Consider the following 13,660-nt stretch of genomic DNA (forward strand, 5'->3'; position numbering starts at 1 on the left):
ATCCCACTTAGATTTTAATTTCACTTCCTCAGGGGGAAAAAAGACATATTTAGCATTGAACAAACGATAGATAGCTTATCCAACACTTAGAATCTACCACATATATGAAATATATAAGTATATATATTCACAACCACTCTTCACTTAACATGTTCCACTATCATTACCAACATTTACCAAGTGCCTACTATATACCATCACTGGACTAGGCACTGAGGATAAAAAAAGGGAACAAGACCAACAGCACTGGCCCTAAAAGGTTCACAGACTAGCACAGGAGTTAAACAAGTAAACAAACCTCTAAAATAATGTGGGAAGCACTAGTCCTTTCCTCAAAGCATTGCAGCAGAGAAAATGGAGAGCAGGAATCACCTCGTAGGAGATCCATAATAAGGGTCTGAATAAGACAGTGGCATTAAGGAATTAAATGAGAAGACATATTCTGGAAAGCTTTGAGTGGTAGAAGCGGCAGTAACAGGTGACTGATTGGGAGGTGGGAGGGAACCACATGACCCTCCTAGGACAAAGAGAGTTATAGGAAAGAAGAGATTGGTTTTACACATGCTGAGTTTGAACGTTTGTAAAGCATTCAAGCGTACATCTACAGTAGATGAGAGAGCCAGGTCTGGCACCCAAGAGAGATATCCAGGCTGCTGATGCATCTGGAATCCAGGGCACATGGGTAGTAACTGGGACAGTGGGAAAAGATGAGATTACTGGATAGAGTTTAAAATGAGAAAAGCGCCAAGTAGAATCATGGAGCACACTACCTTTTAAGAAACAGGAAAAGAACAGTGTACAGGCCACCAAGCCACAAGAAGCCCTTGCATCCCACAGCACTCCTCAAAAACCAAAGCAAAACAAAACAAAACTTTGCACTTACATACTATGAAACCCATCTATGCACTCAAATCATCCATGTAGCAAACACTTGTTGTCTATTTCCTAAGTCATAAATCACTGTGCTAGCTGCTAAGGATAGCCAAGAATGAAGACGACACAGTTCTGAATCATAAGAATCTAGACAACATAGGAGCGGTATAACAAGGAGGTTAAGAGCACAGGATCTAGGCTGCATTCAAACCTGGCTCTGCCATTTACTTCCTGGGTGAGCTTGGGCAAAATACTTAGCCTCCAGATGCTTCTGCTTCTTACCTACGACCATAATAGTATCTATTCCTATATGGTTGCTATGAAGAATAAATGAATTAAGAACCATGTCATGAGGAACAGTGCTTGACATATTATAAATGTTCAATAAATGTTAGTTTTATTATTTGTTATTATAAAAATGGCCAGAATGGCTACATGGGTACATAATAATAGTACCAATAAATAGTGCTATTGGATTTCACAAGATGGAAAAAAGACCCTCACTTGGAGGGAATTCAGGGGAGCACTTCACTAAGCTGCCTCTCAGGGTAAGGCTAGCTCATACAGTGCCTCAGTGTGAATTAGAAAGCAGTCTGCGTGCACCTGAAGAGGAGGGTAGCCTGGATTTCTGTCATCACTCGATTCCCTTGACAAGTACTCTTGGGCAGGATATAACCAGCACAGCCATACATGGCAGCCTGGAGGACAGGACGTGTAAAGCTGAAGAAGATGTAGAGAACGCTCCAGTAGAAACATAGAAGAAAGGCTGTAAGCTATCAAGAACATAACATATCCAAGCCCAAACTGGCAACAGCAAGTAACCCAGACTTGCTAGAGCACAGGGACCATTTAGAAGAGCTGAAGATAAACCTAGAAAGGTGGATGGGAGCCAGATCATAGAGGATCTTGAATCCCAGCAAAGGCATTCAGCAGTGACTCTGAGTAGGGGGAAAATGAGGTTCCAGTGGTGCTTAAGTAAGAGTAATCTAGCATTATGTACTGAATGGATTTGAGCTTGGGCAGGTAAGAGGTCATTGCAGTGGTCTGCTGGTCTGTGAGTCCCTCAAAGGGGCTTATACCTTTCTATGTCTTATTCATTTCTAAATCCTCCAATGTAGTAAAGTGCTTGGGAAGGAGTAGGCACTCAATAACTGTCTGAGGTATAATTGAATGAATGAGCCAAAAAGAAGTAATGTGACCCTTAATTAGAGTGGGAACAGTGAAAATAGAAAGATACATATTGGAAAAATATTGCAGAGACCAAAAAAGTTTATTTGCTGGCTGATGAAATGTGACAAGGATAGGGCAGAATCAATAAAGACTGTAAAACTGATAAATACTAAGTGCACTGCATTACAGGGTTCTGTGAGAGGCAAATGCAATTATGTTCACGAACATGCTCTATGAAAAAAGACTGCTTTTCTCTGGAATAAAAGTTAGTCACCTTAGACAGAAACACTATTATATTTGACCTTGAACACAGCTCATCATTTTAAGACATTTATCTTCCTCTTGTCTTTACTAGATTATAAAAACTTTAAGAGTACACAGTGTGTCTACTCTGTTATAAAGCACAATAAAATCTTATTAAGTGTTGCTTTAATTTACACTTACTCACAGGAGAAACTATTATTAAACCTAATTCAGCTATAAACCACCAAAATACACAAACACAGACATACACAGAGATATATACACTTATATGATTATATATACACACACAAAACACTGTTTTGTGAATGTAGTCTTAGTAGGCATGTTTACTTTTCTTTATACCCAGGGTGTCTGGCAATGAGTGTTAGAGGCACTCAATGAATGTCTGTTGAACTAAAATGAACAGAAATAAATTGACTTAGGAATCTCACAGAGCTTATCAGTCGTTTCTGGTGACCTTTACCTTTCCCTCTCCAACTTCAGTGCTCTTCTCAGTGTTTATTAAATTTACACTGTAGAAAAATGAGATCCATAATAAAGGTGGTTAAGAAGACAGAAAAAAGAAAAACTAAAATATATGACTGTCAATATGTATGATCAGTGGGTATGCCAGTAAATGTTTAACAATGGCCCAAGGTGAGGAGGGGAGTCTAATTTTCAGTATTTGCCAATTTCTATGGTTTAAATACTCCTACCATGGCCTATTTCAAGCTAACAACATAATATCAACTGGTTTGCAAAATTCTTGAAAATTTAACAATCAGCTCTCAGAACAAGCATGAGCCAGCTCCAACATACCACGGGATATAATATTTAGATGCATGGCACACATGACATAATCCCAAATTCTACTCTGCAATACTACCTTCTACATCCTCAAAGAAAAGTACAAAGGGCAAGGAAAAGGCAAGGAAAACCCACACCCTATTCCTATAAGGCCTTTACCTCCATCTACAAAGTAGTCTTCTTTTGAACTGGCGTATGATCCAGCCCAGAAATTCCTTTAGCCTAGGCCAGTGACATCCAAACTTTTTTGATCATGCACCCCGATCAGTAAAAAATGTTTAGGTATACAACCTCAATATATGTTAAGATATCCGTTGATATTTTTTATTAGAGCTACTATACTAATTTAGTATAAATTAATAAGTATATAGAAAAACATAAATTTTAAAAGATAAAAATCAATAAAAAGAAAAAAGAAAAATTTCCACGTATGCTCACTCCCTCTTGCGAGAGCACTGGAATCACAACTAACTGCTAAACAATTATCGACAGGAAGACACTAGAACTCACCAAAAAAGATACCCCACATCCAAAGACAAAGGAGAAGCCACAATGAGATGGTAGGAGGGGCGCAATCACAATAAAATTAAATCCCATAACCGCTGGGTGGGTGACTCACAAACTGGAGAACACATACCACAGAAGTCCATGCACTGGAGTGAAGGTTCTGAGCCCCATGTATGGCTTCTCAAGCTGGGGGTCTGGCAATGGGAGGAGGAATTCCTAGAGAATCAGACTTGGAAGGCTAGGGGGATTTGATTGCAGGACTTCGACAGGACTGGGGGAAACAGAGACTCCACTCTTGGAGGGCACACACAAAGTAGTGTGTGCATCGGGACCCAGGAGAAGGAGCAGTGACCCCACAGGAAACAGAACCAGACCTACCTGCTAGTGTTGGAAGGTCTCCTGCAGAGGCGGAGGAGGCTGTGGCTCACCTCAGAGACAAGGACACTGGCAGCAGAAGTTCTGGGAAGTACCCCTTGTGTGAGCCCTCCTGGAGTCCGCCATTAGCCCCACAAAAGAGCCGGGTAGGCTCCAGTGCTGGGTCGCCCCAGGCCAAACAACCAACAGGGAAGGAACCCAGCCCCACCCATCAGTAGACAAGCAGATTAAAGTTTTGCTGAGCTCTGCCAACCAGATCAACACCCAGCTCTACCCACGACCAGTCCCTCCCATCAGGAAGCTTGCCTCTTAGATAGCCTCATCCACCAGAGGGCAGATAGCAGAAGAAGAACTACAATTCTACAGCCTGTGGAATGAAAACCACATTCACAAAAAGATAAACAAAATGAAAAGGCAGAGGACTATGTACCAGATGAAGTAACAAGATAAAACCCCAGAAAAACAACTAAATGAAGTGGAGATAGGCAACCTTCCAGAAAAAGAATTCAGAACAATGATAGTGAAGATGATCCAGGACCTCGGAAAAAGAACGGCAAAGATCAAAAAAGAACGGCAAAGATGCAAGAAATGTTTAACAAAGACCTAGAAGAATTAAAGAACAAAAAGAGATGAGCAATACAATAACTGAAATGAAAAATACACTAGAAGGGGGCTTCACTGGTGGCGCAGTGGTTGAGAGTCTGCCTGCCAATGCAGGGGACGCGGGTTCGAGCCCTGGTCTGAGAGGATCCCACATGCCGCGGAGCAACTGGGCCCGTGAGCCACAATTGCTGAGCCTGCGCGTCTGGAGCCTGTGCTCCGCAACAAGAGAGGCCGCGATAGTGAGAGGCCCGCGCACCGCGATGAAGAGTGGCCCCCGCTTGCCGCAACTAGAGGGAGCCCTCGCACAGAAACGAAGACCCAACACAGTCATAAATAAATTTTAAAAAAAAATACACTAGAAGGAATCAATAGCAGAATAACTGGGGCAAAAGAATGAGGAAGTGACCTGGAAGACAGAATGGTGGAATTCTCTGTCATGGAACAAAATAAAGAAAAAAGAATGAAAAGAAATGAAGACAGCCTAAGAGACCTCTGGGACAACATTAAAGGCAATAACATTCACAATACAGGGGTCCCAGAAGGAGGAGAGAGAGAGAAAGGACCCAAGAAAATATTTGAAGAGATTATACTCGAAAAATTCCCTAACACGGGAAAGGAAATAGCCACCCAAGTCCAGGAAGCGCAGAGAGTTCCAGGCAGTATAAACCCAAGGAGAAACATGTCAAAACCCATAGTAATCAAACTGACAAAAATTAAAGAGAAAGAAAAATTACTGAAAGCAACAAGGGAAAAACAACAAATAACATACAAGGGAACTCCCATAAGGTTAACAGCAGATTTCTCAGCAGAAACTCTACAAGCCAGAAGGGAGTGGCAGGACATATTTAAACTGATTAAAGGGAAAAACCTACAACCAGGATTACTCTACCCAGCAAGGATCTCATTCAGATTTGATGCAGAAATCAAAAGCATTTCCTCTAAGATCAGGAAAAAGACCAGATGTCCACTCTCACCACTATTATTCAACATAGTTTTGGAAGTCCTAGCCACAGCAATCAGAGAAGAAAAAGAAATAAAAGGAATACAAATTGGAAAAGAAGAAGTAAAACTGTCACTGTTTGCAGATGACATGATACTATACCTAGAGAATCCTAAAGATGCCACCAGAAAACTACTAGAGCTAATCAGTGAATGTGGTAAAGTTGCAGGATACAAAATTAATGCATAGAAATCTCTTGCATTGCTATACACTAATGATGAAAAATCTGAAATAGAAATTAAGGAAACACTCCCATTTACCATTGCAACAAAAAGAATAAAATACCTAGGAATAAACCTACCTACGGAGGTAAAAGACCTGTACTCAGAAAACTATAAGACACTGATGAAAGAAATCAAAGATGACACAAACAGATGGAGAGATATACCATGTTCTTGGATTGGAAGAATCAACATTGTGAAAATGACTATACTACCCAAAGCAATCTACAGATTCAATGCAATCCCTATCAAATTACCAGTGGCATTTTTTACAGAACTAGAACAAAGATCTTAAAATTTGTATAGAGACACAAAAGACCCCAAATAGCCAAAGCAGTCTTGAGGGAAAAATACAGAGTTGGAGGAATCAGACTCCCTGACTTCAGACTATACTACAAAGCTACAGTAATCAACATAATATGGCACAAAAAAACAGAAATATAGATCAATGGAACAGGATAGAAAGCCCAGAGATAAACACACGCACATATGGTCAACTAATCTATGACAAAGGAGGCAAGGATATACAATGGAGAAAAGACAGCCTCTTCAATAAGTGGTGCTGGGAAAACTGGACAGCTACATGTAAAAGAATGAAATTAGAACACTCCCTAACACCATACACAAAAATAAACTCAAAATGGATTAAAACCTAAATGTAAGACCAGACACTATAAAACTCTTAGAGGAAAACATGGAAGAACACTCTTTGACATAAATCACAGCAAGATCTTTTTTGATCCAACTCCTAGAGTCATGGAAGTTAAAAACAAAAATAAACAAATGGGACCTAATGAAACTTAAAAGCTTTTGCACAGCAAAGGAAAGCGTAAACAAGATGAAAGACAACCCTCAGAATGGGAGAAAATATTTGCAAGCGAATCAATGGACAAAGGATTAATCTCCAAAATATATAAACAGCTCATGCAGCTCAATATTAAAAAAAAAACAACCCAATCCAAAAATGGGCAGAAGACCTAAACAGACATTTCTCCAAAGAAGACATACAGATGGCCAAGAAGCACATGAAAAGCTGCTCAACATCACTAATTATTAGAGAAATGCAAATCAAAACTACAGTGAGGTATCACCTCACACCGGTTAGAATGGGCATCATCAAAATATCTACAAACAACAAATGCTGGAGAGGGTGTGGAGAAAAGGGAACTCTCTTGCGCTGCTGGTGGGAATGTAAATTGATACAGCCACTATGGAGAACAGTATGGAGGTGCCTTAAAAAACTAAAAATAGAATTACCATATGACCCTGCAATCCCACTACTGGGCATATACCCAGAGAAAACCATAATTCAAAACGACACTTGCACCCCAGTGTTCATTGCAGCACTATTTACAATAGCCATGTCATGGAAGCAACCTAAATGCCCATTGACAGACGAATGGATAAAGATGTGGTACATGTATAATAGAATATTATTTAGCCATTAAACAGAACGAAATTGGGTCATTTGTGGAGACGTGGATGGATCTAGAGACTGTCATACAGAGTGAAGTAAGTCAGAAAGAGAAAAACAAATATCGTATATTAACGCATATATGTGGAATCTAGAAAAATGGTACAGATGAACCGGCTTGAAGGCAGAAATAGAGACACAGATGTAGAGAACAAATGTATGGACACCAAGGGGGGAAAGTGGCGGGGGGTGGGGGTGGTGGTGGGATGAATGGGGAGATTGGGATTGACATGTATACACTGATGTGTATAAAATGGATAACTAATAAGAACCTGCTGTATAAAAAAATAAAAATAAAATTCAAAAAAAAAAAAGAAAAGATAAATTTTCCTTCCACATTCCAATGGCCTATCTTGCATACCCCTTGGGGTTTACATAACCCAGTTTAGAGATCATAAGGCCAACATTAAAAGTAAAATGAATAACTTCCTGGACCTGTTTCCCCTAGACCAACAAATTAATCTTATTAGATCTTCCCACTCCAATGCTGAAAAGGGGCAAGCACCAACTCAAGGAAGATAGGAGAAAAGAATTAGCAAGGTCTTTGGCAAAGTTGGCCTAAGGACATGGAAGCAACCTAACTGTCAATCAACCGATGAATGGATAAAGAAGATGTGGCACATATATACAATGGAATATTACTCAGCCGTAAAAAGAAACGAAATTGAGTTATTTGTAGTGAGGTGGATGGACCTAGAGTCTGTCATACAGAGTGAAGTACGTCAGAAAGAGAAAAACAAATACCGTATGCTAACACATATATATGGAATTTTTTTTTAAATGGTTCTGATGAACCTAGGGGCAGGACAGGAATAAAGACACAGACATAGAGAGTGGACTTGAGGACAGAGCAGGGTGGGGAGGGGTGAGTTGGGGGGGGGAGGCGAAGCTGGGATGAAGTGAGAGGGCAGCACTGACATATATACACTACCAAATATACAATAGACAGCTAGTGCGAGATCAGCTTGGTGCTTTGTGACCACATAGAGGGGTGGTATAGGGAGGGTGGGAGGGAGGCTCAAGAAGGAGGGGATATGCAGATATATGTATACATGTAGCTGATTCACTTTGTTATACAGCAGAAACTAACACAACATTGTAAAACAATTATACTCCAATAAAGATGTAAAAAAAACAAAAGTTGACCTAAGGGTAAGCAGGTCAGAGACCCCTCTTACAATATAAGCTCCATGGAATTAAGACTCCATGGGAATGAATCACTAGATCAGTTCCAAAGACACCATCCTAACTGGAGGTTTTCAGTCCATAAAGTAACATACCCTAGTACCATGTCCCAATAAATGTCCTTGGACATAAGCCATCTATATATACCAGCTCAGGCAATGAGAAGGGCTTGGAGGAACCTTGAGTTTTCCCTAAAGACCAAACATGTCCTCTAAATAAGTGTAATATTAATAACATCTTAAGTTGGGCAATACAGATTATAAGACTATGCCAGATACATATAAATCATATATTTATATATGATTTATCTTCTTTTCTATACACAGGCAGTCCTCTGGCAGATCACAATTTAAGCCAAACATGCTGCTCCCAAATCAAAAACACTATTAATCAAGTATACATGCTGTATAAAAGTTATCTTTCCTAAGTATATATAAATTAAGGGGACAAGACAGTAGCCAATTGTAAAACACTGTATTATGTCAGATTATCTTTGAGTTCCATAGCATGCTGCTCAAATTTCCTGCCTTTCTTCTTTTTAATTTCTAAACTAACTTTGCTACAAAATATCAAGAAATGAAAAAAAAAAAAAACCTTCATCCAGATAACAGAATACTTAAGCCCTTCCTAAAGTAGATTTTACAAACATATTAAAAAACACTTAAAGGACACTAAAATGCTTTCTGAAAAAGTGGCCCAGGGAAAAACACTGCTTTTCCTTCCTTGTTGCCAATTTCCCTGTCATACATCTAAAGGATTAAATATGAAGACCATCCCTGCTCCCTGAAAGGGAAAAAAAAAGAAAAAAGAACAAAAAAAAAAATCTGAGCTACCATCTCATCAAAACTAGCAACATCTAACATGAAGGAATCAACCCCTTTTTAACTATTCTTTTCATCCTTTGATCGTTTCTTATATAGTTACTTCGCATTGCCTTAAGAATCAAAGCTTTGGCTGAAAATGATAACCAAATTAAAAGATCCCCACACCTATGAATTTATTTACTTCTCATCCGTTGAATTTTCCTTGTTTCCTCCCTTCTTTAAGGAAGATGGGGTCCCTTCTCCAAGATAACTAAGTACTCTAATAAAAACTATTTTTTAAAAAGTATTACTGGCGGGACTTCCCTTGCGGTCCAGTGGTTAGGACTCTGAGTTTCCACTCCAGGGGGCAACGGTTCGATCCCTGGTTGGGGAACTAAGATCCCGCATGCTGCAGGGCGCAGCCAAGAAAAAAAATATATTACTGGCTTTTATTTCAATAAGGTTGCCTAATCATACATGAATATCTCTCTTCCAAATTCCCATTGAAACAAGAGAAAAAATAGCTTAAAACTAAATTAAAAATATAATCACACTGGGAAACAAAAAAGGATGCCATTAGCAATTTAGAGTTTTAAAAAACTCTACATCCATGGTTCTGAAACTTTAGCATGCATCAAAATCATCTAGAGGGCTGATTAAAACACAGACTGTAGGACTCCACCTTCAGGGTTTCTGATTCAGGAGGTCTGGGACTCAAGATTTTGTATGTTTAACAAGTTCCCAGGTGATGCTGATTCTGCTGGTCTGAGGACCACATTATAAGAACCGCCATGCTAAGTAAATAGAGATCATTAAAAGGAACATTTTTTATTAATTCTAATTAGCATCCTCAGAGAGACTCAAACGAATGGTGCAACCTTTTTTTTTTTTTAAGAGGATAGCAATTGGAAAATAAAACAGTTCTGGAAAACTGGAAAAAATATCATTTCCAAATTAAAAATAAAAATTGGCAGGGCTAAATAACAACTACAACCCAATATAGCAGTGTGGAAAATGGTCTAAGACATCTTCCAAAACACAGAGCAAAAGACAAAGAGATGGAAAATATGAGAAAAATATTAACAAGCATGAAGGGTCAATATCTACCTAATAGGTTTCTGGAGAAAGAACAAACACATTACAAAAAGTAATCAGTGAAGAAATTTTCCTAAGCTGAAAAAGACTCAAGCCTTGTACTGCTTGGCCAATTTCCAAACAGGTAAAAAAATGTAAAGCCAACAACCAGACACATATTTGTGACATTTGTAAACTTAAAAGACATAAAGAAAACTCTTAAAAGCTTTAAAGGGAAAAACACAGGTTATTACACAGCAATATGAATCAGACTAGCACCAGACATCTCATTAGCATGTTAGAAGAAAATGGAATATTGTTTTCAAGGTTCAGAGAGGAAATTATTGTAAACCTGGAATTCTACATCTAGTCAAACTATCATATATTATGGCAAAGTAAATACATCTTCAGAAATTTAAGAACTAAGAAAATTGACTTCCTGTATCAGTTTCCTACTCCTACTGTAAGAAGTTATCACAGAAGTTCCAAATAGGTTTCAATGAGCTAGAATTAAGCTGCTGAGAGGATTACATACCTTTTGGAGGCTCTAAGGAAAAAGCCATTTCCTTGCCTTCTCTAGCTTCTAGAGGCTGCCTGAATTCCTTGACTAGTGGTCCCCTTCCATTTTCATCATCATTATTAAATATAACCAGTACTTATGGCAGATTTTTGAGTTCCTTAAAGACATGCAAATGACTAGAGCTACACTATATGCCAGACAGAGTAAATGAAAAACATCAGTATGCTCTTAATCATTGCCTTAAAAAACATTTTAATAAATTAGTATTTCTACTAATAAACACCTACCGAATCATTCGCTGATAAAGCAAGTGCAAGGTTCACTGTAAGAAACAAAAAAGTAATTAAATTTAGTAACTTTCCTTCTACTAAAATTCATTTTGTCTTTTAATATGTTCAATGTAACAACCAAGGCAAATAAAGTTTTAATATATCTCCATTACAAAAAACAAGGACATGGAGAGAATACAGAAAGTAAAAAACACAAAAAAGAAAGTAACATTTCAACATAAACAGTAGATGCCTGCCCCAAAATTATCACTTTAAATAATCCATTTATCATCTGTTACAATTGTGTTTAAATAATCCAAGTTTTTTTAAAATGATGTTAATGGTATATATCATTCAATTATTTTCAAAAATATATTTTGCAGAAAAATTACCTACTTTTTAATAAATAAAAAAGGATGTGATCCTATTGCTTTTTAAAAATAAATGCTGGTAATGCAGGAATTCCAAATATCTAACTCACAAATACCCACGTAAATGAAAGGTTGGACCAGTGAGCAGAGGGAAGAGAGGAAGGTAAAAGGCAAGGCAGTGAAAGATTTTCCCAAAAGTGCCTATTGTTAGTGAATCCCAAAGACATAAAGGGGGAAAGCAGTAGTCCCCAAAACCACCTTTAGCCCAGCAATAAGGATATGCTACATCTGAGATGAAAAAGAGGTCCAAAAGTAACACATTCCCAAAACTGATAAATAAATAGACCCTCATACTGTGGATCACAATTCCTTACAGAACAGTGTTATAAATGATGCCGATATTGTTTCCTTTAAAGTATTTAAGAGCATAAACTTTCAAGGAAGACTGGGTTCAAACCCCAGTTTCACCACTCTCTGTTTTATAATCTTGAGTAGAATATTTTACCCCAAGCCTGTTTCTTCCTCTATAAAAATGAGGTCCTATTTCATAACTGTTGTGAGAATTAAATCAAATACTATATGTATTATAGTATTATGCCTAAGGCACGGCACTTGACAAATTAATTTTTATAAATTATAAAATAATTCTGAATTTCAGGTTAAACATAATCCAACTTTTAGGCAGAAACTTTTAGAGAGTAATTCATTTTAATGTGAGGGTCTTTCTGCATTTACACAATAGAATCACAGAGCATGTCTGTATTAATCAAATGTCATCATTTTAATCCAAAATATCTCCGGCACACATATTCAAATAGGAAGTATTTTGAGATAGTTTGGTACAGGAATAAATACATATAATGGAAAGAAATAGAATACCAACATAGAGGTAATCTATTTCTAAGGCTTATGTATGCAGATAGAGCTGTTATGAAACCATATAGGCCAATTATTTGGGACAAGTGGTATGATGCTAACCAAGAAAAAAAAGCAAGGAAGGGACACTTACTGAAGCACTTATGTGTCAAACACTGTACATTTTCTCATATATTTTCCTGTCTAACTGCTGTCACATTCCATGGTAACAGACGATCTTACAACCAAAAACAATAAACAATTTGTTTTAAACAAGTGCTAGCCTACAGACCCAACAAATTATATTGCACAAAACCCAAAGAACTTATGGCTATTATCATGAAAACACTTTCCATCTTTAACCAGTCCAAGTAAACACAGAGCTTGCAAAAGGATTCACACCACTGAATACAGGTAAATGTACTCTGAATTTTCAAAACACAAGTAGAGGTGGATTCTAGAACCAAAAACTAAGAGCTTCCAAATTTTAAAAACAAAATACCAAATAGGTGGATTGTAGGTCCTTAGGAAAGAAAGCCAAAATGTGTAGGATATAGCATAAATTCATTCAGAACAATCACTAACTAATTATTTTTAATAATAATATAGTATCTATCAAATAGTATATTAGGGGTCTATCATAACTACAATACTTAGTAAATCTTAATTTCTTCAAAACATCTGAAAAACTCTTCCACAATTACATTCAGGTCAAAATGGGAAAAAACTGAGCTAATAACACTATACAGTTGGATTTGTAGCTGGTTGTACAACTATAAAACTGCTGCATCTAGGAATTACCAAATATGGCTTTGAGTCAAGACACAAGATCTCTAGTGAAAGTCACAGAACTCTGTACCTGGCCCTTTTTATTTGAAAATGTCATTGGTTTCAATGGAACTAAGGAATTTTAAGGTACATATATGCCCCAACTTTAGGTTACTATCTGAGAAAAAAAAAAAAAAAAGTTTTAGAGATCTTAGGGGGGCAGGGCAAGATGGAGTAGGTAATTAAGAGGTACAAACTACTATGTATAAAATAAATAAGCTACAAGGAAATATTGTACAACACAGGGAATATATCCAATATTTTATAATAACTATAAATGGGCTATAACCTTTAAAAATTGTAAACTATGTTGTACACCTGAAACTTATATAATATTGTACATCAGCTACACTTCAAGTAAAAAAAAAAATGCAGAAATTTGAGTCAAAAGCTAAAAACAAAGATACATACATAAATACATAAAAGATCTTTAACAGTGTAAAACTGTGCCAAAATTAACAAAATGAAATATAATAAGGATG

General features: G+C 37.5%; 1 protein-coding gene and 1 long non-coding RNA gene across 8 annotated transcripts in view; one reads left to right on the plus strand and one right to left on the minus strand.

The window, feature by feature from the left end:
• Positions 1–13,660, minus strand: part of NUBPL (NUBP iron-sulfur cluster assembly factor, mitochondrial) — a 329,428-nt gene that overhangs the window by 222,965 nt on the left and 92,803 nt on the right. For all 7 annotated transcript variants that reach the window (XM_082452222.1, XM_082452223.1, XM_082452220.1 and 4 more), the window contains one exon: positions 11,143–11,177. In XM_082452222.1, the coding sequence (XP_082308348.1) occupies positions 11,143–11,177 (35 nt within the window). The remainder of the gene's footprint in view (positions 1–11,142; positions 11,178–13,660) is intronic.
• Positions 1–13,660, plus strand: part of LOC309656168 — a 130,737-nt gene that overhangs the window by 48,544 nt on the left and 68,533 nt on the right. The gene's annotated exons all lie outside the window — the stretch shown is intronic.

The sequence above is a fragment of the Balaenoptera physalus genome (genome assembly GCF_965194825.1).
Source record: "Balaenoptera physalus genome assembly, chromosome: 2".
NCBI lineage: Eukaryota > Metazoa > Chordata > Mammalia > Artiodactyla > Balaenopteridae > Balaenoptera > Balaenoptera physalus.